The sequence below is a fragment of the Typopeltis vanoorti genome, chromosome 15, assembly GCF_054136105.1.
Source record: "Typopeltis vanoorti isolate ZY-2024b chromosome 15, IOZ_Tvanoo_1.0, whole genome shotgun sequence".
NCBI lineage: Eukaryota > Metazoa > Arthropoda > Arachnida > Uropygi > Thelyphonidae > Typopeltis > Typopeltis vanoorti.
Genome location: NC_143563.1, coordinates 60,568,399 through 60,595,679, shown reverse-complemented (window position 1 = coordinate 60,595,679; position 27,281 = coordinate 60,568,399). Strand labels below are relative to the sequence as shown.

Genomic DNA, 27,281 nt, shown 5'->3' with positions numbered 1-27,281 from the left:
GGCATATGACAAGGTGCCAAGAGAGAAGCTATTCAATACGCTGCAGTTATATGGTGTCAATGGTGCATTATATCAAGTAATACTTAGTCTTTATTTGAGTTGTGAGTCAGCAGTTAGAATTGAACGAAGTACAGGAAGATGGTTTAATGTTAAATCTGGTGTGAGACAAGGATGTACATTATCCCCTCTGTTATTCATTATCTATATGGATCACATTATGAAGGAATGTGGTATTAAACCTGATATCAAAATTGGAGATGTTAATGTCAGCTCTTTGCTTTATGCGGATGATGTTATACTTGTAAATAAATCCACTACAAGTCTGCAAGATTTTCTGACTAAATTGAATAGCTGTTGTAATAGATATGGATATGAAGGTCAGCAATAAAAAGACAAAGACAATGAAAATAGGCAGAATCATTGAAAATGTCAACTGTGTTGTGAATGGAGAACCTGTGGAACAAGTAAAACATTTCAGTTACTTAGGCACAATTTTTACTAAAGATGGTAAACTAAATATAGAAATAGACAACAGAATCAACAAAGCTGGTATCGTGGGAAGTCAATTGAATAAATTCATATGGAATAAGAAAGAAATTAGTCGGAACACTAAATTAGCTGTATACAAGACTGTGTTCAAACCAATTTTAACTTATGGATCTGAGAGCTGGGTCAGAAGTAAAACACTTGACCAAAGACTAGAGACCGCAGATATGAGAGTCCTGAGAAAGATTAGAGGCGTGAACAGATGGCATCAATGACAATATCATATTAAAAATGAGGATATTAGGAAAGAACTTGATATTGTCAGCATCCAGGAATGCGTTAGCAGAGCTAATCTCAGATGGTATGGTCACTTAAATAGAATGGGAGAGGAAAGATTAGCAAAACAAGTGTTCTCTGCCAGGTTGGCAGGGAAACGACCCAGAGGAAGACCAAGATATAGGTGGATTGATACGGTACAAAGTGCCTTAGATGATAGAAATATAAGATCTGATAATGTTGGGGTCTTGACAAGTAACAGACCGATTTGGAGGAAAATTGTAGATAGGAATTTGTTGTTTTAAGGATACTTGCGACATAAGACTGAATGATATAATCACGTAATCACAAGAAAGATATTTATTTAACCAAATATTTCGGTCTGGAAATAGCAGACCATCGTCGGTGGTATTACAAGAACAGTTTAAAAAAAATATACAAGCTAGAATACTAACAATAGATCGTTGAAATTAGAACATGCCGCGTGATGTTATATCACTAAGTATGAAAAGAAATATTTTGAAGTAGAAACATGATTGAATTTGCTATATAAAAAAAAAAAAAAAAAAAAAAAAAAAAATTAATGAGTAATCTTGATTAGGCTTTCCCAGATTTTTGATATAGATATGCAGTCATTACGATTCAGGTTGGGATGATGGAGCAAGGCCTCCACGCTTTCCTTGAACAAACGTTCGAACCTATAACGGGATCTATGTAAGAGGCGCGTTTTGGACCAAAGGATGCTGTGGTCAGTTTCAATCCCGTGTTGAGCCAAACCAGACTTTTCAGGTTTATTGTGAAGAATGGATGATTGATGTTCTTGGATTCTTTTTTCAAGAGAACGTCCAGTTTGTCCAAAGTAAGAGAGATCACAGTTGCAAGGAATTTGATAAACTCCAGGAAGAGATAAAGTTGAGCGTTTGTCTTTAGGAGAAGGAAAATGAGAAGACAATTTGTTAATAGGAGAATACGTAGCTGTTAAATCATATTTCTTCAAAATTCTTGCGATAGGTTCTGAAATACCGGAGATATAAGGAATAGGTACTCGACGTATTGAATCTTTGTTGTTTTGTGGAGGATTATAAGATGTAAGAAGACGTTGAATACTTTTTTCAGAAAAGCCATTGAGTTTCATGTGTTGCTGGATAGTAGAAAGTTCTTTCTGTAGATAATCAAAAGTAGAACAATTAGTTTTGGCTCTTTTGATGAGACATTTTATAATTCCTGTTTTTTGACATGGATGATGGGCTGATTCTTTCAGAATATAACGACCTGTGAATGTTGGTTTCCTGTATACTGTAGTTGTAAGAATATTTGAAGATGATCGGATGAGGAGAACGTCTAAAAAAGATAACTGGTTGTTTTCTTCTAATTCCATAGTAAACTTTATGCGATGATGTAAGGAATTAATACTGTTTAAAAAGGAAGATAAAGTGTTTTTACTGTGAGGCCAAATAGCAAATATGTCATCTATATATCTTACCCAAAAAGATGGTAGAGGGAAACTAGATGTGAAGAGGACTTTTTCTAAATGTTCTAAATAAAAGTTGGCTAAAGCTGGAGAAAGAGGACTTCCCATGGCTGTTCCTTCTACTTGGCTATAAAATTTGTTTTGACATGTGAAATAACCAGAATGTATAACGAAATCGAATAGTTTTATAATATCTTGAGGAAAGATGTCAGCAAGTAGTTTTAAAGTTTCCTTAAGAGGTACATTGGTGTATAAAGATTCTATATCAAAACTAACCATAAGATCTGTAGGTTGTAATGAGACATCTTTTAATTTTTCTAAGAAATCTGAGGAGTTTTTTAAAAAAGAACTCGAGTTGCCAATGTAAGATTTCAGTAATTTAGCTAGATATTTGGCTATACGGTAAGTATAGCCAAATACCCATCATCCATGTCAAAAAACAGGAATTATAAAATGTCTCATCAAAAGAGCCAAAACTAATTGTTCTACTTTTGATTATCTACAGAAAGAACTTTCTACTATCCAGCAACACATGAAACTCAATGGCTTTTCTGAAAAAAGTATTCAACGTCTTCTTACATCTTATAATCCTCCACAAAACAACAAAGATTCAATACGTCGAGTACCTATTCCTTATATCTCCGGTATTTCAGAACCTATCGCAAGAATTTTGAAGAAATATGATTTAACAGCTACGTATTCTCCTATTAACAAATTGTCTTCTCATTTTCCTTCTCCTAAAGACAAACGCTCAACTTTATCTCTTCCTGGAGTTTATCAAATTCCTTGCAACTGTGATCTCTCTTACTTTGGACAAACTGGACGTTCTCTTGAAAAAAGAATCCAAGAACATCAATCATCCATTCTTCACAATAAACCTGAAAAGTCTGGTTTGGCTCAACACGGGATTGAAACTGACCACAGCATCCTTTGGTCCAAAACGCGCCTCTTACATAGATCCCGTTATAGGTTCGAACGTTTGTTCAAGGAAAGCGTGGAGGCCTTGCTCCATCATCCCAACCTGAATCGTAATGACTGCATATCTATATCAAAAATCTGGGAAAGCCTAATCAAGATTACTCATTAATTTTTTTTTTTTTTTTTTTTTTTTTTTTTTTTATATAGCAAATTCAATCATGTTTCTACTTCAAAATATTTCTTTTCATACTTAGTGATATAACATCACGCGGCATGTTCTAATTTCAACGATCTATTGTTAGTATTCTAGCTTGTATATTTTTTTTAAACTGTTCTTGTAATACCACCGACGATGGTCTGCTATTTCCAGACCGAAATATTTGGTTAAATAAATATCTTTCTTGTGATTACGTGATTATATCATTCATTGTAGATAGGAAGTTAGTAATGATGTAGTTTTTTCATGTAGTACTGTCATATCCTGTACACCCCTTGAGGGTACATGGCAGGAATTTGATGATGATGGTTCTGAGACCTGGGTCAGAAATAAAACACTTGACCAAAGACTAGAGACCCCAGATATGAGGATCCTGAGAAAGATTAGAGGTGTGAACAGATGGCATCAATGGCAATACCATATTAAAAATGAGGATATTAGGAAAGAACTTGACATTGTCAGCATCCAGGAATGTGTTAGCAGAGCTGGTTTCAGGTGGTATGGTCACTTAAACAGAATGAGTGAGGAAAGATTAGCAAAACAAATGTTCTATGCCAGGTTGGCAGGAAAATGACCCAGAGGAAGACCAAGGTATAGGTGGATTGATATGGTACACTGTGCCTTAGACGATAGAAATATAGGATCTGATGATGTTGGAATCTTGACAAGTAACAGACTAGATTTGGAAGAAAATTGTAGATAGGAAGTTAGTAATGATGTAAATTTTTTTTTCATGTAGTACTATCATATCCTGTACACCCCCTTGAGGGTACATGGCAGGAATTTGATGATGAGATTTAGTATTTATGCGAATTACCTAATTAAAAGTGATTAGCCCCAATTTTAATTAATTATTAATTTTGCATTTTTTTTTTTTTAGATTTTAGGATTATTAAAATTGTTATCATTTAAAATCATGGAACCAGCAACAAAACAAAGAAAGCATGAAGCTCAATTTAAAATAAGGGTAATTGAAATGGCAAAGCAAACTAATAACTGTGCTGCTGCAAGAAAATTTGACATAACCGAGAAGATGATAACAGAATGGAGGAAGAAAGAAGATATTTTAAAAAAATTGCCAAAGAAAAAATGTGAGATGAGAACGGGGATCACCCGATGGCCGCAACTGGAAAATCATGTTGCAGAATGGGTATTTGAACAAAGTCAGAATGGTTATCTTGTTACAAGAAATGTGATTAGAGCATACATATGCATTAAAATGGTCAAGATTGAATCTAGATGAAAGTATAGAATTTCAAGCTATTTCAGGATGGCGTAATTGTTTTATGAACAGACAAAATCTGGTAATACGACAAAAAACGAAAATTGCTGAAAAACTACCAGCAGATCTTGACCACAAACTTGCCAATTTCCATAAATTTATTATTCAAGAATAAATTTCTATTGTCAAATATTGAAAATATGGATGAAACTTGTATGAGCTTTGATATGATAAGCAATAAAACAGTGGAGTCTAAAGGTAGTAAGAGTGTGGTAGTTCGAAGTATAGGTCATGAAAAAACAAGGTTTACAGTTGTGTTGTCATGTTTGGCTGATGGAACCAAGCTAAAACCAATGATCATCTTCAAACATAAAATTAAACTTAAGATAAAATTTCCTTCAGGTGTTTTTGTACATTTGCACGAAAATGGTGTGAAATTATGGATAAATAATGTGTGGAACATGTGACCAGGTGGTATAATGAAGAAACGCAATTTATTAGTATGGGATATGTTTCGTAGTTATTTAACTGAGAATACTAATAGTCTTCTAGAAAAAAATAACAAAAATTGCTGTTATACCAGGTGGTTTAACTTCTATGTTGCAACCACTAGATATACGGTACTTCCAATTAATTCATCAACCTTTATTCTCATATCAATTCCTGTCACATTTGTCACGGCAAATATCCCTACTTGGATGATACATCTTTGCAAAGTGGTCACCTGGTAACTCAACCAGTTTAGTTTCTTTCTGTCATATTGCTACCATCATTACTTGTTAAAGTGCTGATGATAACAACGAAGGATCTTTCCATAATTATTAAATACTTAAGGAATCGACAGCGTATACTAGAAATATAAATTAAATCAAACTTTAACATATACTTTCCAATATTTAGGCAACGTCATGTTGCCATCTTCATAGGAACTTAAGATAAAGACACATGCACGCAAGTACTACATAACAGCAAACGAGAAACGAAACGAGGAAGCTACTGTTTTCCTAAAGTCCTGATGGTGCTCCTACCGTTTTCCTCAAGTCCTGATTAGCTTCCTTGCTTCGTTTCTCATTTGCTGTTGTGTAGTACTTGCATGCATGTGTCTTTATCTTAAGTTCCCATGAAGATGGCAACGTGATGTTGCTGAAATATTGGAAAGTATATGTTAAAGTTTGATTTAATTTATATTTCTAGTATATGCTGTCAATTCCTTAAGTATTTAATAATCATGTTTTATTAAATAAGCCTTTCTACAAGAAAGGCTTATTTAATAAAACCCAGCGTATAAGCTTTTCTACAAGAAGATCTTTCCATAGTAATTCTTCCTTTTACTTGATAGATAGATAGTGAAAAAATGCTGGACTTTCTTTGGCATGCTTATCTAATTTCTTCTCATAATTTCTTGCCTGATCTTTGTATTACTGCTCATGAGCTTGTTGATCACCTTTCTCCTTCCTCCAACAACATTTTCTTTTTTTTTTTTTTTTTCAGATTCTGATTATTTATACTATTTATGCATCTAACTACTATCTGATTTCTCCTTCTGATCTTGGGTATGCAGTCTGATATTGCACCCTTCAGGTATGCCTTGCAGATTCTTATTCTTCAAGCTGGCTTCTAAGCTTGTCATAATCACCTGTCCTATGGTTCCGCATATATCTCTTCTTAACAGAAAATTCTGCATTTTGCAAACTCCCCAGTCAAAATTACATTATCGCCCAGATCTTTTGATCCTGTGAACATATTCAATACTTTAAACCCTGTTCTCCATCTGCCACATGCTGTTTTAAGTAATTATTTCTTATCAGGCGAATAATTTCATTTCCTTCTTTCCTTCCATGTATTTTTCTTCCTTGTTTGAAGTTCACTGTTTCAGATAAGTTTGGATGCTGTGTGTATGTGTTAGTGAGAGAGAGTGTACTTTTCTGAAAATATATTATTATTATCAATATTATTATTACTATTATTTTGATAACCTCCATAAAATTGGTGGCAACAGATGAGAATAGTGGTGTTGAAGTTGCCAGAGTGAAAGATTGTAGAAGAATGAATTGTCAAATGAAGCATCAGGTAGATAGATAGATTGGAGAAACAATTTTATATGACATTTGAGGAATAAAGAAACAAAAAGAAACATTTGGGAAATGGTACCGTAATTAGGAGTATGGCTAACAAAAAGGTGGCAAAAGGTATTTTCTGAATGTACTTAATACTTCTTTCTTGTGTTTCTCTGAAGGGGTTAATTCATTTTCACGTGTAAGAATTTACAAGGTGACATTATTATTATTATTCGTGACACCTCCAAGGAGAATGAAGATTCATTGTGGAAGAACACCCATTGTACAATTCTTCATCTCCGCCACTACACCGAACCTCCACTACCAATCATCTACATCAATGCCATCTACTGCCCACCACCACAACTAGTATTTTTTGTCTGTAAATTGTGTGTGTTCTGAAGGGCCGATTTGTCTCTATGCAGGATGAAAAAGCCCAAGTTTCCAGGAGAAAAAAACCCTGCTACCTACGTATGAGATTGGCTGAAAAAATCCATATAAAGATTCCTCCTGTCATGACGAGAATCGAACTTAGGCCTTTTCCAACTAAAGGGCGCAACGTATCATCATTCTTCCAATTGCACTACGGAGGTGCTTACAAGGTGACACGTTCATGCAGTCTATCAGTTACAGGAAGAAAGGCATCTGGCTATGCTTTTTTTTCCCCTTTTATCATTATATTGCCACAAATTCAGATGAATTGGCTTGTGGCAATTTGTATAACTGATGATTTCGAGTAGAAAGCAAGTACACATTCAGATTTTTGAATAGCAAGTAGAGGAGTCACATGGTAGCATTCAACACGATAAAAGGCAAAAGGCTGCACTTAGTGAATTGTGTTTGAAGAAAGCTCTTTTCTTTGGATGTCCTGTAATGTCTCAAAGACATTATCTAAATGATTTCAAGTGGGGAAGAACTATTAGAAAGATTGAACAAGGCTGTAGAATTACTGATATTGCCAGAGAGTTTGGAATCTCACATAGTGTTGTATCCAGGCTCTGGGCAGTGTTTCAAACCAATGGAATGTGTTTCAGATGTTTGCTAAAATGTTGCTCTTGCTCTGTCATGGATCATGAAGACAGATTTTTGGTTATAACTGCAAAACACAATCCATGCACCACGGCAAGTCAGCTTGCAAGTTGTCTCCATTCAAGCACAGATATCTCGACAAACTGTGGCAAGACATCTGCAACAAGTAGACCTATAAACTGCATCCCTTTATCCACAGTTTATCGTAGAGCATATTTTCACTGGTGTCATATCCATAAAAACTGGACAAGACACTAATGGGCTAATCTACTTTTTACAGATGAGAATAGTTTTAGTCTTTCCTCCGATTCTAGATGACACTTGATCTGGCGTGAAAGTGATACTGCTTACCATCATGACAATGTTCTTGAAAGAGATAGATACTGCAGTTCTGGGGTCTGGTGTTGGGAGGCATTATGTTTAATGGACGCACCTTGCTACAAGTGTTGGAAAAAAGGGACTATGACTAGTGATCAATATTGCAATGAAGCTATTCAACATCATGTTTGATGTTGAATAGCTTCGTTCAACATCGAACGACATATTGCTAAGGTTCCCTGGTGCTGTAGGGGAAGAATTCATTTTTATGGATGACAATGCCATACCACATCATAAAGGAACAGTGGAGATACTTCTGGAGACCAAGGATATTAATTGAATAGAGTGGGCAGCACACTCCCCAGATCTCAACCCCATAGAACATGTTTGGGACATAATAGGGAGATGCATTGCTGCTTGAAATTCCCCTCCAAAAAACAAACAAGGCCTTATCCTTGCTCCAAAGGAGGAGTAGACCAGTTTATCTCAGGAACTCCTGAATCACTTGGTGCTTAGCATGGTATGACATTGTAAGAGCTGCATTGCAGTTCATGGTAGACATATTCCATACTGAAATGTCTGTCTGCATAGTTTTCTGTAATCACTGTACATTAATTCCTTAACTACGTCCTTAGGAAATTTGTAACTTTTGCCAAAAATGTATTGCAATTTAAATTGTACAAAATTTATAATACATTTTTTGTGTAATATAATTTATTAGCATGCTGGCAATAAATTTATGTCCACATTTGGCTGTAGTCATGAACATTTTTTCATATACAGCTAAAAATGTAGTTTGTCCTTAGCTTTTGGACACAAGTGTAAGATATGATTTGAAGGGAAACATGCAGGTGTTTGCTGATTATGTAACATTGGGTATGGTAATTAATAGTCAATCAAGGCAATATAGAGATTTTGCAGGATGATTTAAATAGGCTGACAGTATGGGAAAATAGAATAATGGACATCAGTTTAATGTGGAAAAGTGTAAAGTCATGCATTTTGGGATAAAAAGATTACAAGCTATGTATCATACTAATGGAAATTCTTCAATGTACTCCAGGACATTGAAGAAGTTAAGAATTGGGAGGGGGGGGGGTTAATAGACAGCTGAAGTGTGGAGGGCATATTGCTAAGGTTGCCAAGGTAATAATAGGATAGCTTGGATATTGAAGAACATGCTAACAAGCAGAGATGAAGAAGTTATTATTCCTTTTTATAAGGCCCAGGATACATCCACATTTATATTACTGTGCTCAGATTTGGGTTACCTGGCTTTAAGAGGCAATGAGGAAGTAGTGGAGAGGATCCAGAGGCAGGTAACCAAGATGGTGAGTGTTGCATTGAATTTTATTTGTAAAGAGTGTGTGCCATCTCATGTGTTTCCCAAGGAATACAATTTAAGAGGACAGCCTTTCTTAACAATCTCTAGTTGTCCTGAACCCAGCTTGTTATTCTCCAAATTTCTCTTCCACAATTTTTCTCAACCTCTTTTCAAGTATGCATACATAAATCTTAACTGGAACACTTACTAGTGAAATTCCTCTGTAATTGCCATATTCAGCTTTAGTCTTTTTTTTTTTTTTTTTTTAAATAGATAGGGACTATGAGAGCTCTACTCTAGTTATTTGGAATTTGACTTTCTGATCAGGCCCTCAGAATGCAGTGTAGCTACTGCAAAACTTTTATGCCTCTTGCCATAAAAGTTTATGGCATGTTTAAGAGAGCTTGATTCCTCCAACTATGTTATTCCCCACCTATATCCAATATATATATATTAAGGTCAGCAGCAGTGTAAGATAACAATATAATATATATAATTTAATTTAGTTGGTTAAAAAGTTTCAGATTGGTATCCATGATGGTGCATTGACTTAAAGGGTCAACATGTGTATTCTAAAGAATGAAGCTCTGATATATTAAAAAAAATTCAAATATTTATTGTAAACATATATACAAACAAATACAGATTCTTAGTACTTAACTATATCTCTCTAAGGAGACCTATCATTGCTCATAAAACTAAAAGCACTAAGTAAATTTTTGACTTCTTAATACAACCAAATAATTACATGTCCATTCTAAGAATTGCACATTATGAGCTCAATAAAATTCTTTCACTCTCTAAACTCACAGTTAAATACAGTTCTAAGATATAACATCAAATACTTTACAAAACAGACTGAACACAGCATTCAGCTGAAAATTCTGTAGTTTCACTTAACCAAGTGAAACTACAGAATTTTTTTATTTTTTTATTTTATTATTATTATTCTTTTTTTTTTTTATTATTATTCAAATTATACATATTATACTATTCAACTTGTATAATTATGACAATATCAATGCACAGTACAATGTTACAAAATAAAATTCAAGTATTACTATCATATTCTGTTGGTACTAACACTTATTTTGGCTATTCTTTTATTATGGTTAATAAAAAATTTTCTCATATATGCAAGTAGAATATAATATATTTCGAATGGGTTCATAGTTATGATAAGTAACTGGCTTAGAGTAATGTAAGTTAGTTAATGCAAATATGTGTAACCAAGGGCCGTAGCCATACTGGTTACGAAAAGTAATTATCTCAAAACTTAGATGCAGTCTTGGACACTGAGAGTCCAGGACCACATCTAAGAGGGCTCCCTTATCAGTTATAATAATGTACATGTTGATATTTTAATTCCTAATTGAATGAACCAATTTGTAAATCAATACCTTAATTGGTTATGATATATGAGTTATAATGACCTCTTATACTATACGTTTAAAATAATTGTTAATATTCTTTAACCCCATAAGGTAGTTTCTCAATCTTTTTCTGAATACATATTCTGAGGTTATAGATTTAATTTCATTCGGAAGTTTATTATAGCTACTCGTCGCGATGTACTCGAAAGATTTATGAAAAATTTCTTTGTTAGCCTTAGGTACTTCCAGCGTGTTTCGACCGCAGTGCAATCCATAGTCTACATTATATACCAAGAAACTGTCAGTGTTTCTCTTTACATATAACAGACAACCATAGAGATATAGTTTCTGAAATGGTAGAATATTACGAATGATATACAGATCATTGGTTGAATGTGCGAAGTCGGTAGTGGTTATGGCTCTAATTATTCTGTTTTGTATTCTTATTAATGGAAGCAGATTGTTATAATAATCTCTGCCCCAACAGGTAATGCCATATTGCAGTGAAGAATTTACCCAGGAATAGTATAAACATCTTAGGAATGCTGCATTTAAAAATTTCTTAACATAATATATTCTGTTAATTATAACCCTAAACTTATTTGTTAAGAAAGTGGTGTGGGAGTTCCACTTCAAATTGCTATCGATATGGAGGCCCAAATACTTGACGGTTTTTGTTTTTTTTGATTAAGCTACATTTACAATTTAGTGTATCACTACATTTTTTGTAGAAATATATTTTCAATAATATATTTTTACAAATATATTAGTTAAGGCTTCACTTAACTAATATATTTGCATATATGTCTCTTTGCAGTAAGCAAGTTTAATGCATCTTTTCCTCATTTGTTTTGAAGTAGGCATGATGAATAATTGCTCAGACAATAGGAATACATTTAACTGAGCAGTTCCAATAAAAAGAACTTTTCTGCAGATTCCATATTGCTCCTTGGAATATCACCTGCTTTTCATTAGGCACAAAATATTCTCATTAATCTATGAAGGCTTGATACATTATACTATCCTTTATCCATTATCCTTCAATTATTAACTTCAGCATTCTGTATCCTTGTAGAGTAATTAAAGATGTATATAAAAACTTTCCCAAGATTGCAGAACTTAACTCGGTAGTTCATTAGACCTTTCCAGCTCTCCTTCCTTGCTTGCCTACTCTTTTCTGGCTAGCATTCCTGTTACCCAGCAACAGCTGTTCTAAAAACAACTAATGGGCATGTACATTACCAAGATTCAAAGCAAAACCTCAAGTGACAGCATGGCTGCAGTTACTACACTGCTCACACATTATGAGTGTTTGACACAGAAATGCTATGGTAAACAACATACATTAATTTATAATATACATACAACATTTCTGTGTTATTCCCTGAAGAATATACAGTAAGTAGGTTTACTACTTATTTGCATTTAAGTTTCCTTTTATCATGCAACTGCTTTAAGCACATGGCAGTTTCGATAATACTAAGCATATAACCACATTACTAAATGCAAACAAATTACATATGTATTTTTAGATTACTTTATCAAATAAAAAAACTTATTTCTCATTAATGAGAGTTTCACTCAGTATATATAACACTGTAACAAATGAGCATAACAAAGTGATTGTGATATTTCTATCACTCTGTATTTAAGCATTTCATCATCGAATATCATCTGCTCCAGCTGCCTTTCCACATTTCAAGTTTCTGATGGCTTTTTCTACCTGAAGTATTGGTATGCACTTCTCTTTGCATTTTTCTTGAATATTTCATACTATTCTGTCACTGCTTGTTTCATTTAAGTCTTTCAAAGTAACAACTCCAGACGTTTAGAATATCCTGATCTTCATTAAATTAAATATATCAAGAAATTATCATAATCAAATTTCTGATTATGTATACCCCTCCATGAATGTACAGGATGATTATGATAGAACTACATGAAAAAGTTACACCATTACTAACTTCTGCCCAACAATTTTCCTCCAAATTATTCTGTTATCTGTCAAGACTCCAACATTATCAGATCTTATATTTCTATCTTTTAAGGCTCTTTTTACTGCATCAGTCCTTCTACAACTTGGTCTTTCTTTAGATCTTTTTCCTGCCAACCTGGCAAAGAATACTTGTTTTGCTAATTTTTTCTCTCTCATTCTCTAAGTGACCCTACCACCTGAGATTAGTCTACTAACACATTCCTGAATGTTAACAATGGCAGGTTCTTCATTTTTAATATGCCACTGCCATTGATGCCATCTGTTCACTCCATTAATCTTTCTCAGAACACTCATATCTGTTGTCTCTAGTCTTTGATCAAATGTTTTATTTCTAACCCAGTGCTCAGTTCCATAAGTTCAAATTGGTTTGAACACTGTCTTGTATACAGCTAATTTAGTGTTTTGACTACTTTCTCTCTTATTTCCTATAAATTGATTCAGCTGACTTCCTACCAGACCTGCTTTGCTTACTGTTGTCTATTTTGATTTTTAATTTACCATCTTCACTAAAAATTGTGCCTAAATAGCTGAAATGTTTTACTTGTTCTATAAGTTTTCCATTCAGGATACAGCTGACGTGTTTAGTGTTTCCACCTATTTTCATTGTGCTTGTCTTTTTATTGATGATTTTCTTACCAAATTTATTGCAACAGTTATTCAGCATAGACAGGGAATCCTGACTTGTACTGGATATATTTAGAAGTATAACATCATCCACATAAAGTAAAGAGCTGAGATTAAGATCACCAATTTTAATATCAGGTTTAATATCACTTTCTTTCATAATGTGATCCATATAAATAATGAATAACTGTGGTAGATAATGTGCATCCCTGTCACATACCTGATTAAATGTCAAATCATCTTCCTGTACTGCCTTCAGTTTTAACTGCTCACTTACAGCTCAAATAGACTATGTATTGCTCAATATAACATCCCATTTGCACCATATAACTGTATCATTTCGAAAAGCTTTCCTCTTGGCACCTTGTCATGTGCCTTTTCCAGATCTACAAAACTTAAATACTGATCCTTGTTTTATTCCCAAGATTTCTTGACTGTTTGTCTTCTTAAAGTGAAAATCTGATTTTGACAACCTCTATTTGGCCTGAATCCAGCTTGTTCTTCATCAAGCTTCCCTTTCACAATTTTTTTTTACCGTTTTTCAAGTATACTTGCATAAATCTTACTAAGAACACTTAGTAGGGAAATACTTCCTGCTTCTTTGGCTGAGTCAATCAATGTTTTCTTCATAGTTTGCCAATGAATCTCCAAAGTTTTCTTCTTGCTTTCAACCTTTCATTTTTTCTTCAATGATATTTGTATATTTTGTGTACAGTTCACGTCTGAAAGCTGCTCAACTCTGATTTGTTTTAAAACTTTCTTACACAACCTTCTTTTCAATATAAAATTAAATTTTATCCTGCTCAAAATTAAATGGGAATCGATCACTTGCCATTTCAATTCCTCTGTATACTGTACATAACTATCATAACTTAATAACTTAATCAAAACATAACTATCAACAACCTCTGAGACCTTTCTTATTTCTTGCATCTTATCTCCATGTGAATTTGTGTACATCTTTATGTTGGAATATTGTGTTGGTAATAACTAGTTCATATCCTGAATAGGAATCAGCAGGTATTTGTCATTATTATTTGTCCTGCTGTTTTCTCCAAATTTTTCCAAAACATTTCTATATGTCTAGTAATCATTTCCTACTCTGCTGTTAAGATCTTCAACAAGGACCAACTTTTCCTTTTTCATTGTGTCAGTTACCTTCTGTAATGCCTTGAAAAATTGTCCCATTTCTTCCTTAGGCAAATTAGTCTCATTGTCCAGTTCCCCATTCTGATATTTGCCCACATCACTACTTGATATTGCCTGCATTCAAGAAGAGCATACTAGTATTTAGTGTTGAATAATATAGCTGCTACTACTTTTCCCTGATTGTTATTGCTTGAATATTACAATGTGTATTTCTTGCTTAGAAAGATATCAACTATTTTTGCTTTCTTTTTCTCTGTTATGTTGATCTGGTACTTATCCAATTCTTCTACTAGTTCCATTTCTTTTCCATTGATGGTACCAATCTTGAACTCTGCTGATGTTGAGTTGGGATGTGTTCTGGAATTAGTTCCAGTAGCTGAGTTTGTGCTGCCTATCCTTATTTCCTAATAAAAACAACAATGGCCTGTTTAGCTGGGCAATGGCCAAACCCAAATGAAATTCTGGCTTGGTCATTTATGGTTTAAGCCAATAAGAATACAGTTTGCTTGACTAAATCTCAAATTGCCATCCCATCCTTGTTTGTTCTCTATATACCTAATGGCATACGCTGCAAGAAGGTGAGGATGGAACATTAGGTTAGAAACCTGGTTGTTTCTTTGGATTCCTTAAAAGGCTATGTGGAAATCTGTAAGTTATACAGCTTTTACTCTTAAGCACCCCAACTTTATTATTATTTTTCTTAAGATAAGTTTTAAGGTAATTTAAGATTTTAAGATGACTTGTTTTTTTTTAAGGTAACCTTCTTAAAATAACTTAAGATCTTCAGATAACTTTATTTTTTAAAGATATAATTTGTTTATATGAAAAACTGTGTCCTGTACTACAAGAGCTTTGAATATCATTTGACTTCATTTAAGTAAATGCAATCACATCACATAATTAATTTTAGTTTAATTATCCAAGTGTTTGCAAACAAAGTTTGTGCCAGAAGTATCTTCAGGAATGAGGCAACTTGTAGTAAAGGTGGACCAAGCTCTCATCACTCCTTGTCTCAGTATCTTCCATAATGCAAAGCACATCTCCTTGCAGACATGTATAATGCTATGCATTAAGGGAAGGGCCACTACCCAATGGCGTATTTAGGTATAGGCCGTATAGGACTGGGCCTAGAGCGGCAAATTTTGACGGGCAGCAGAAATTTCCAAGCTCTCATTTTTTAGTTATAACATGTTCCTTATATGCCGCATCTACTCACAAGTAAAGAAATATTTTTCTTTTCCTCATCGTAAGTTTAGTCTGCAAGCATATTGGCATGTAATCAGATTCTGCATAACTATACAGACCGAGACACGTGCACAGAAAGCTACTGTATTGTTGTCGGTAACTTGACACAAAAGACATTAGGGATTAGTGAATTTGATCCCTTTCTTGCTGAGCACATTGCCAAAATTGGGAAAAAAAAGGAAAAAGTTTCATTTCCTATCTTTCCTTTGTCACGCATGAGGAATTTATTAAAATAACGGGTGAGAAAGTAATCAGATTTATTGTGGAAGAACTTAAAATAGCGTAGTACTATTCCATAAGTGTTGACTCAAAACTAGACTTGTCTCATGTTGATCAGCTGTCCTTCATTGTACGATATGTAAAAGAACATGGAACGAGCGTTTCTTGAGTTCCATTCCTAACGTAAGTCACAGATCTGAAGAGTTACAAGAGGCGATATTGATTTCACTAAACGAGCTTGGAATTGATATAGCAAATTGCAGAGGGGCAGGCATATGATAATGCTAGTAACATGTCAGGCAAGTACACAGGACTGCAAGCAAGAATTCTTGAAATAAATCCATTGGCAGAAATCATACCGTGCGCTGGATATTTTCCGTCTCAAATTGGTACTTGCGCTGCCGAATCCTGTTCATACTCTTCCGCATTTTTTGATGTCCTCCTTCAGAAACTGTATGTATTTTTCACATCTTCAACACATCGGTGGAGTGTTCTAAGAAAGCACCTGGAAACTTTTGCAAAAGTAATCAAACGTCCTTCGCCTTCTCGTTGGTCAGCTTGTGACGATACCTGTTGGAGTCTTCATGAGGGATGGACGGAAATAATTTCCACTTTGTTTGAAATTGAAAATGACGCCAACTAGAAGAAAGTTACGTGATGTGGAGCAAGTTGGATTCTATAGCAGCTTCAGTCACTGGAGGTTGGGATCATGACCTGCCTATGGGCAGGTCATGAGGGGCAGCAAATACCTAAATATGCCACTGCCACTACCCAGACCGGTTTCGACCTTTATTGAGGTCTCGTCAGTGGGAGCCAGACCCAGAAGTGGTGATACTAAGGCAGATACAATGGAGAGGTCATATTTACTTATACAAGTTGCCAAAAGGTTTACCGCCTTATTATTACTCTGGATTTAGAGAAAGATGTTGGAAGTTTATTTTCCACTTGGTTAGACTATAATAAATTTAGTTTAATCCTTTATCCAAGTGTTTGCAAACAAGGTCTGCAACTCATATAAGTAAATATGACCTCTCCATTGCTTCTGCCTTAGTATCACCACTTCTGGGTCTGGCTCCCACTGACGAGACCTGAATAAATGTCAACACCGGTCTGGGTAGTGGCCCTTCCCTTAATGCATAGCATTATACATGTCTGCAAGGAGATGTGCTTTGCATTATGGGAGATACTGAGACAAGGAGTGATGAGAGCTTGGTCCACCTTTACTATGAGTTGCCTCAGTCCTGAAGATACTTCAGGTGCAAACTTTGTTTGCAAACACTTGGTTAAAGGATTAAACTAAATTTATTATAGTCTAACCAAGTGGAAAATTAACTTCCATCACATAATTAATCTCCCTTTCAGTAAGTTTTAAAATTGGAAGCAGACAAATATGCTGTTTATGTATATGGGACAAAATCACTATTCTATATTTATTGCATTTAGTTGTTCTTGTTGGATTAATTTTTTACAAATTATTTTAAAAAGTTCATTTCTGATTTACATCTACATACCCTGCTGTTGAACAGTATATCTGCATTTACTTGATGGACAAGTTATCATGTACTCTGGATATCTGAAATTTTTTCATTGTGAATTGACTATGAAATAGGTTACTGCAAATTGTGAATATGAGGCAGTTTTTTTTTTTTTTAACAAATGTACGATGATTGATTAATCATTCCATTAATTGATACAGTGCATTTTTTTTTTTTTTTGGAATTTTCATTTTAGTTGTCATTAATAGTCATAAATTTAGTCATTCAGTTGTCATAAATAGTTGCATTTTCTTTTTAGCTTTGACTGATGTGGATGTTTTTATATGATTTCATAGTATTATTAAAGAGAATATTGTCCTCATCAGCCGTGCATTTCGTAATCACTTTGTGATTTCGGATTTTCAAGAGTTCATTAAAAGCATCGAGGATTTTTATTGGAAATGTAAAGTAAATACAGGAGGAAAGGTAATGCACTTAACATTAGGAAAACAGTTTATTTATATTTGCTTCAATTTAAATGAAAAATGTGTTTTTATAATATGTATTGCAAATATTATAAAGTCTCCATTACTGATAAACAGTTAAATGAATTCACTGGTTTATTATTATTTTTTTTAATTATGTGAAGTAGCTGAAGTTTTTAAATTTACCATTAACAATGTATTGGAAATTACAGAAAATTATTTGAAATTTTACATTTTAAAGTGGATTTTCTCTTTGTATCATAGTCCATATGTTTAAGAATCTTGTTGTTATCAATCAGTTGTATTTGCATTTTTAATCAGAAAAAGGAAACAACAGTTTCCTTTTCCTGATTAAAAAAAAGTTTCATTGTCCTGTCTTTTTTTTTTTGATTTCATATCCTTGATAAATTATATTATTATTTAGTAGAATCTGCTCTTTTGGTTTGTGTAGCTTTATCATCATCATCAAATTCCTGCCATGTACCCTCAAGGGGTGTACAGGATATGATAGTGCTACGTGAAAAAATTATATCATTACTAACTTCCTATCTACAATTTTCCTCCAAATCAGTCTGTTACTTGTCAAGACTCCAACATTATCAGATCTTATTTCTATCGTCTAAGGCACTTTGTACCGTATCAATCCACCTATATCTTGGTCTTCCTCTGGGTCGTTTTCCTGCCAACCTGGCAGAGAACACTTGTTTTGCTAATCTTTTCTCTCCTATTCTATTTAAGTGACCATACCATCTGAGATTAGCTCTGCTAACGCATTCCTGGATGCTGACAATGTCAAGTTCTTTCCTAATATCCTCGTTTTTAATATGATATTGCCATTGATGCCATCTGTTCACTCCTATAATCTTTCTCAGGACTCTCATATCTGCGGTCTCTAGTCTTTGGTCAAGTGTTTTACTTCTGACCCAGCTCTCAGATCCATAAGTTAAAATTGGTTTGAACACAGTCTTGTATACAGCTAATTTAGTGTTCCGACTAATTTCTTTCTTATTCCATATGAATTTATTCAATTGACTTCCCACGATACCAGCTTTGTTGATTCTGTTGTCTATTTCTATATTTAGTTTACCATCTTTAGTAAAAATTGTGCCTAAGTAACTGAAATGTTTTACTTGTTCCACAGGTTCTCCATTCACAACACAGTTGACATTTTCAATGATTCTGCCTATTTTCATTGTCTTTGTCTTTTTATTGCTGACCTTCATACCATATCTATTACAACAGCTATTCAATTTAGTCAGAGAATCTTGCATATTTGTAGCGGATTTATTTAGAAGTATAACATCATCCGCATAAAGCAAAGAGCTGACATTAACATCTCTAATTTTAATATCATGTTTAATACCACTTTCCTTCATAATGTGATCCATATAGATAATGAATAACAGAGGGGATAATGTACATCTTTGTCTCACACCAGATTTAACATTAAACCAACTTCCTTCAATTCTAACTGCTGACTTACAACTCAAATAAAGACTAAGTATTGCTTGATATAATGCCCCATTGACACCATATAACTGCAGCGTATTGAGTAGCTTCTCTCTTGGCACCTTGTCATATGCCTTTTCCAGATCGACAAAACTTAAATACAGATCTTTGTTATATTCCCATGCTTTCTCGACTATTTGTCGTAAAGTGACGATCTGATCCTGACAGCCTCTATTTGTCCTGAATCCAGCTTGTTCTTCACCAAGCTTTTCTTCCACAATTCTTCTCAACCGTTTCTCAAGTATACTGGCATAGATCTTGCCAGGAACACTCAGTAGGGAAATACCTCTGTAATTCTCACATTCAGTTTTATTTCCCTTTTTATATATGGATACTATGAGAGCACTACTCCAATCATTGGGAATTCGTCCCTCTGTTCAGGCTTTCTGAATTATGCAGTGCAGCCACTGTAAGACTTTTATACCACCATACTTCAGCATTTCTGGTCAAATATCCTCTACTCCTGCTGCCTTTCCACATTTCAAGCCTTTGATGGCTTTTTCTACTTCAAGTATGGATATGTATTCCTGACTGCATGCCTGGTCAGTGTTTTTTACCACTGTGCTGTCATCACTGCTTGTTTCATTTAGCAGTTTTTCAAAGTAATTACTCCATATTTAAAGGATATCTTTTTCTCCAGTTTTCATGTTACCTTTATCATCTCTAACTCCTTTTACAGCACTCTTTCCTCCATTCCTAAGCTTCTTCAACAACCACCAGAATATTTTGCCACCTTCTTGATATTTATTTTCTATATTCTTGCCAAAGTCCTTCAATGACTTTTGTTTAGCTAGTTTTACAGTGTTTAGCATTCTTGCATTTGTCTCTGTATTCTCTAAGAGCACAAGCTGACTTATTTGACAGGAACTTTTGATATGCTTTCTTCTTTTCCTTCACTGCCTCTTTAACTTCCTGCATCCACCAGGGAGTTCTGATTTTTTTTATCCTTGCAGACAACCTCACCACATGCCTCTTTGGCAGAATCAATCAATGTTTTCTTCAGAGTTTGCCAATGAATATCCAAGGTTTGATTTCTGTTATAAAACTCTTTCATTTTTTCTTCAATAATCTTTGTGTATTTTAGTCTACAGTTCACATCTGAGAGCTGCTCAACTTTTATTCGCTTTAAAACTTTCTTACATGTTATTCTTTTCAATATGAAATTCAATTTTATCCTGCTCAAGACTAAATAGTGATCACTTCCAGTTTCAAATCCTCTGTACACTCTGGTGTCCTGCACCAGGGAGAAAACATCACTATCAACAATAACATAGTCAATGAGACTTTTCTTATTCCTAGCCTCTTCTCTCCATGTGAATTTCTGCACATTTTTATGTTGGAACATGGTGTTAGTAATAACCAGTACATGTCCTGAGCAGAAATCCAACAGGTATTTGCCATTATTATTAGCTTTGCTCTTTTCTCCAAATTTTCCCAAAATATTTTTGTATGTCTCCCAGTCATTTCCTACTCTGCTATTTAGATCCCCAACAAGGACCAACTTTTCCTTTTTCATAGTGTCAGTTGCCTTCTCTAAAGCCTCAAAAAATATCTCCACTTCTACCTTAATGGAACCTTCTGTGTGGCCATAGACACAAATAAGTGTCATTGTTCAGTTCCCCATTTTGATATTTGTCGATATCACTCTACTTGATATTGCCTTCCATTCAAGAAGATTAGCCTCGTATTTTGTGTTGAATACTATGGCTACTCCTTCTTTTCCTTGATTGTCATTGCCTGAATATAACATTTTATATTTATTGCTCAGAAAAATCTCACCAGTTTTGGTCTTTTTTGTTTCAGTCATCCCTATTATTTCGATCTGGTACTTATCTAATTCCTCAGCTAGCTCCATTTCTTTGCCATTCAGGCTTCTTATGCTGATAGTACTGATCTTTAACTCTGGTGATGTTGAGGTGGGGTTTGTTTTAAGATTTGTGATGTAGATGTGTTGTTTTTTCATTAGATGTGTTTCAGATGTGTAGCTTTAGTAAACCAATTATGTCATGGTTGATATAACTAGTATACTGAGAAATTTTGCTCTAGAGAGAGAGCAAATTAAAATTCTCTTATGTTAGCATTCATTATTGAAACTTATAAAGTGAAGTAAGCTGGAGTTTTTTTTTTAAAAAAAATCATTTTTTGCTATATTATAAATATTTTGTGCATGAGAATTATGCCAACCAGTTATGATCACTGGATTAATCCTTGTAGTTACTTGTTGCAAATATTTTCTTTCATTTTGTATATATATATTTTATCAGTGTTCAGGGAGTGTATTTTTGAAAGACTAAAAGTTAAGTTCTGTTTTCACTTTTGCTGTTATAAAAATACATTAACATCTTAGAAATGAACCATCTTGAATTTTGGTTACCTATATCACCAACTACAAAAGGTTGTAAAAACTGCATGTAGTACATTAGACTGGTGTGGGCTAAGGATTGTTTTATTTTTTACTTAATTTGGAAACCCTGCTCTAGAGATGAAACATAGAACTTTTTCAAGCTACTTCAGGCTTCCAGTAAGTGAGGTGGTGGTCTCACATTGGGTAGTGAAATTCATCTCCCACCTAAAAGCTCTCACAAACATCCATGTCTACAGTGGAATTCAAACCTGCATTTGAAGAGCAGCTGTGTTAACCATCCAGCCAACCAGGCTGGCAAGAATAAGAAATGATAAACGAATAGGAATTCATCATATCATCAATCTCATAGTCTCAGTTCTTCCTGATAAGCAGTTACATATCTTTTTTTTTTTTTTTCTCTCTTCTGACAAAATTTTAATTACCATCATGCATTTCATTGTCAAAATAAAATGCATAATGACCAAGCTTTATCACTAGGCCACGTCTTAGAACTTCCCACAGTGTGCATTTAATTTTTCCACTGAGTAATAGAATGTTGATGCCATTTGAAGCACTTTAATATTAATTTTACTGTATAGTTAATGTCAACATCTTTCCTATTATTTTTTGGAACCCCCTCCACACCATAAGTTTGCTTCGATGTCATTTCTAAATCTTTAAAAAGCATTAAAATCCAGTTAAGTAAAACCATATAATGGAATGGCCAGTATTTAATGTTACCAACAAACTGATTTCATAAATTAATGAAGTGACAATCATGTGAATATGTAGCCTTCTTAGAATTCAATTAATTGTCACTGCTCTGACCATAGATTTCTTACTGTCAAATCTGAGCATTATATGAAGAAATTAATTTTTTTTTTTTTTTAGGTATACCCAAAAATCATCTTGTATTTTTTGAAATAACCCTAGTTTTAAATTGTTTGTTCCTACTAGTGTAAATACCTCTGAAATTTTGTCATTTTTGTTACAGAAATAGCTTAGATAACTTGCACTAGCTCCAGGTAAATATGCCTGCGTAACATGCTTATCATATAATGTACATAAAATAGTTTTTTCAGTAGAATCATCACAGATTTTAATTTTAGACTTAAAATAGAATTAATATAAACCAGGCACACATCAAGTGAAGGTTCTTGCTTATTGAAATACTCTCCATGGATTCAACCACCAAAAGTTAGCTATTTTTGCCTGAATTATGAAGAATTTTCTATTTCCTGTTTGTCCTGTTTTATCCTGGAAGGTTTATCCTCAACTAAGTCACCTTTATTTAGATTTATCAGTGCTCTAGATAACTTAGCCACCATATTTCTTACTCCCAAAATTCTTCTCAGTGAAATAATTTCCATATTTAAGTTATATCCCATTAACTAATCTACTGGATAACCTTCATTGACCCAAAATTTCTACTTAGTACACTGCACTGTTTCAGACTTATGAACTGAAATAGTTTTAATTCAGCTATTTCTAAGCAGTGCTTACAAACAAACCTAATATTAACTTTGGCATCTTCTTATTAACTGCATGCGACATTTATCACACACACACATACATCGACAGTCAGAGTTTCATTGCCAAAATTCTGAAGAACAGAATTTGGGCAGGATCAGTATAGTCTCCATTCTGCCTTATTATTGCTGCCTAGTGGGTTAAGTCTGGTATTTTTGTCAACATTTTGTTGTTGTATTTGATTAATTGGGTCTTCAACAGAAACTGCTTCCATTATCAGTAATAGTGAAGCATTTATCCTAGACTGGGTCAATTAAGGGAACAGGTTGAAGTTTGAATGATTCATGTGAGGAATATGTGGGGCATTGAAACACTTATCATCCATACTTTTTCATAAGACAATAGAAGGCCACATGTAGCCTCACAATATCATGCAAAATGTTTGATATTGTGATCTAATCTAGATAAGATTTTTTCTCCAATTTCAAGTCTTATTTTGCAGAACAAGAACCAGAAAAAGAAAATGTGCACATGACATTTTTACTCAGAATCTGGCTTACAATGGACATGAAGAAGATGGAAAATTTTTCATCTCACTGGCCAGACGTGACATATTTTTAAATGGCCTTTGTATTTTTTCCTGCACAATAATTTGGGTCATTTCATTTAGTGCAAGCCTACTATTCCTAGATAACTCAAATCTGTGTTAGGAAAGGGAGGTATGTTTATATAGCTATATAAACCATGACATTTCATTGCATGTTAATGCTGCTTAGTACAAAAATAAATAAATAATTTTACAAATTTTAGCAATGTTTTCTTAAATTAATGGAAACCACTCTCCAATTGTAATATTTTCATGCTTTCAAAAAATAATCATCTTATAATATAATTTTTATTTCTGTTTTAATTTTAATAAAGGAACATAAAAATCATATAAAATAATTATTCTGGAATTGATCTGAGATTAGTTTACAGAAAAAAAACAAAGTACAAAATTCTGCTACCCACGGACAATCGGTGCTGGAATTGCATGATATTTGCATAGTAGTTAGTGGTAGGTAGAAAATTACTTCCACCTGTTGTTTGCTACAAAAAAAAAAAAATGTTAGCATCAGTGATGAAAAGAAGTAGTTAAGAAAAAAAAATCGTCATTGCATTATTATATTTGTTTCTCTTTATTTTGATTTCTTCTTTGACTTTACGAATTATGTGAAGTTAGCAAAGTAATACTAGAATGACATTCCAGTATTTCAGCCTACTTGTTAGTATTATCAATTAAATGTTGTTTTGAACCTCTGACAAATTAGATTGATACTTCAGAATAAAATATTTATATATTTTTTCAAAATTTAGATAATATAAAATATTAACAAGTTTTGCTACCCAATATTTGATAGCTTTTTCATTATTACTAGTATATTAACAAAAAAAATGCAATAGATTGTTTACAATGAGACATTCAAGAAGCCATTAACTATATAAACTATAGAAAATTCAAGTCTAATGTTAATTTTATAATTCTGAAGAATAGGGCATTTTGCATCTTAAGAGATGAGAGCAAAATGAAAGAAAAGTGAGAGATCTTTATATAACCAGTTCTTCCTTAATAATTATCTTAGTTAAAGTAAGATAGAAAAAATAAAGATCAAAAAAGAAAAACCTGTGTATACAGGGTGGCCATAATTAAAGAGGAAGTGTTTAGAGCCCTGTAAACACTTCCTCTTTAATTATGAGGAAGTGTTTAGAGCCCTGTAGCAAAAAATATATTGGATGAAATTCAACCAAACTTAGTGTAAGTACACTCTGGAACATAGGGTTTTGATTTACAGAAAAAAAAAAAAAAAAAAGTACAAAATTCTGCCACCAGCAGACAATTGGCTAGAATTGCATGATATTCGCATAGTAGTTAGTTTCGTATGATGATACAATGGCTGCGAGTCCCTTTTACGGGAAGGTATGGCACCATCTCATTCCCCCCCCCACCTCCAATTTCATCTGGGCTCGGGGGGTGGCATAGCCCACGAATCAGGCCTATGGCTGGGTTAGTATTCCTGACTGTAATCCGTGTGTGTTCACGAGGCCAGTTTGCCTGCTTGCAGGATGAAAACCCCCAGATAAACTGGTTGAAAAAACCCTACTGTCTATGCTCAAGATCAGCTAACTTGGCTATGGATTGGAAGATCCTTAAGCACCTCACATCGTCGATGGGAATCGAACTTAGGACACTCCTTCCCCAGAGATATGGTTGCAAAGCGCAAAGCCACTAGTCTAACCACGTGGATGATATTTGCATAATCTTACTGTTTCTACAAGAGTTAGTGGATATAAGGAAGACCAAAACGGATTTGTGTCATTCTGATAAGACTGAAGTGCTGTGGATCTCACCTTACTGGAGCATGCATTTCTACTCGCACAATTGCTGCATTTTGGTTGCAAATAACCCTCATGAATTCCATCAGACCTCTTTACTCACTGAAAGTCACAGTATGGTGTAGTTTCACTGCATTGTTATCTATTATCGATCTGCACTTTTTCGAAGAACTTTGCCCATCAGGATCAGAGACTTATACTATCTCTGCTGTTAGGTATCGAGAGATGATGTGCAACTTTGTTGTTCCACAACTGCACCAGCGAAAATGCCTTGTATCTACCATATTCATGCAGGATAAAGTACCACCTCACATTGGATTGCCAGTACATCGAATGTTATGAAAGCACTTCACAGAACACAGAGTGATTAGTTGTGCATATCCCACAGCATGTCCACCTCATTTGCCGGATCTCAACCCCTGAAACTTTTGGTTGTGGGGTCACCTGAAACACGTATTGTCTGAAGGACATGTTCCTGATTTAGCAATATTGAAAGACAAAATAACGTAGCATGTGAAACAAATCAATGCAGATCTGGTGTGTTCCGCTGTAGAAAATGTCATTCACAGAATGTAGTTCTTAGAATATCTGAAAGGAGGACATATTGAACCATTTCTATAAGTTATATAAACACAAAAATTGATCTGGATTGAATCTGTTGTCTATCTTCTATGAAATTAATTATTAATTAATATTTAATTAATACCAAACTATGTGCTTATAGTGCCAAATGTTCCCTGCTAGCAGAATTTTGTACTATTTTTATCTTCTGTAGATAAAAACCCAATGTTCCAGAGTGTACTTACACCAAGTTTGGTTGAATTTTGTGCAATACATTTTTCACTACAGGTCTCTGAATACCTCCTCTTTAATTATGGCCACCCTGTATATTCAGTGAATTGTCACTATTTCATACTCATTGGAATCATTGAAATAATTATAGTGAATAGTTATAGTGAATTTCTTTAACCATAGAATTCTATCTATGGGATTTTGGTTGGAACTTTCTAGTAGTTTGTTAGGACATTTGTTATAGTGGCGTTTGCTATATGCTTAAACAGTTGCAGTTTATAAAACTGCAGTTGTTTAAGCATTTGTATACAAAAGGAGCCACCATATTTGAATAAAAATATTAATCCCTCTCCCTTCCATAACTCACAATTTTTACTAATATCATCTCTTAACTTAATGATTGAAATATTAGGATTGCACATAAGCCAATCAAAAAGAAAAAAAAAACTACATGGCGTCTATTTCTGGAGAACTATTTCTTACCTTGCTCAGCTTGAGAAAGTATGAAATTAGGGTAGGTGAATCTCACAATAATGTTGATTTAAGAAAAGAGAAGCAAGTTTAATTGCAGATGTCACATCTGCAAACCACACCATTTATAAACACAGCTGCTATACCATACTTGAGGGGAGACAAATCACATTTTTAGTAATCAGGTGAAGTTATTCATGCACATGAAACTCTTAATAGAAAACAGAACTTAAATTTTCATGATGAATGGAAGTTTCTCATCAGATTTTATATTATTTCAGTCACTCCAACAGTTGTCAAAAAAAGCCAAGCAAGCAAGCTCTTAAACACATTTTCAACAATAAGATATGAATTTTTCATAGTTTATATTGCAAATGATTTTTTTTTATATATCTTCATACAGCAATCTTTGTTGCATGAAGTATGGAATGTTAATGA

At 33.9% G+C, this 27,281-nt stretch overlaps 1 protein-coding gene across 1 annotated transcript in view; it reads left to right on the top strand.

Annotated features, from left to right (window-relative positions):
* LOC150098795 (glutaminase liver isoform, mitochondrial-like) overlaps window positions 1–27,281 on the top strand; it is a 270,677-nt gene that overhangs the window by 42,260 nt on the left and 201,136 nt on the right. Inside the window, exon 4 of the mRNA XM_090405753.1 lies at window positions 17,756–17,885. Coding sequence (XP_090261879.1) covers window positions 17,756–17,885 — 130 coding nt within the window. The remainder of the gene's footprint in view (window positions 1–17,755; window positions 17,886–27,281) is intronic.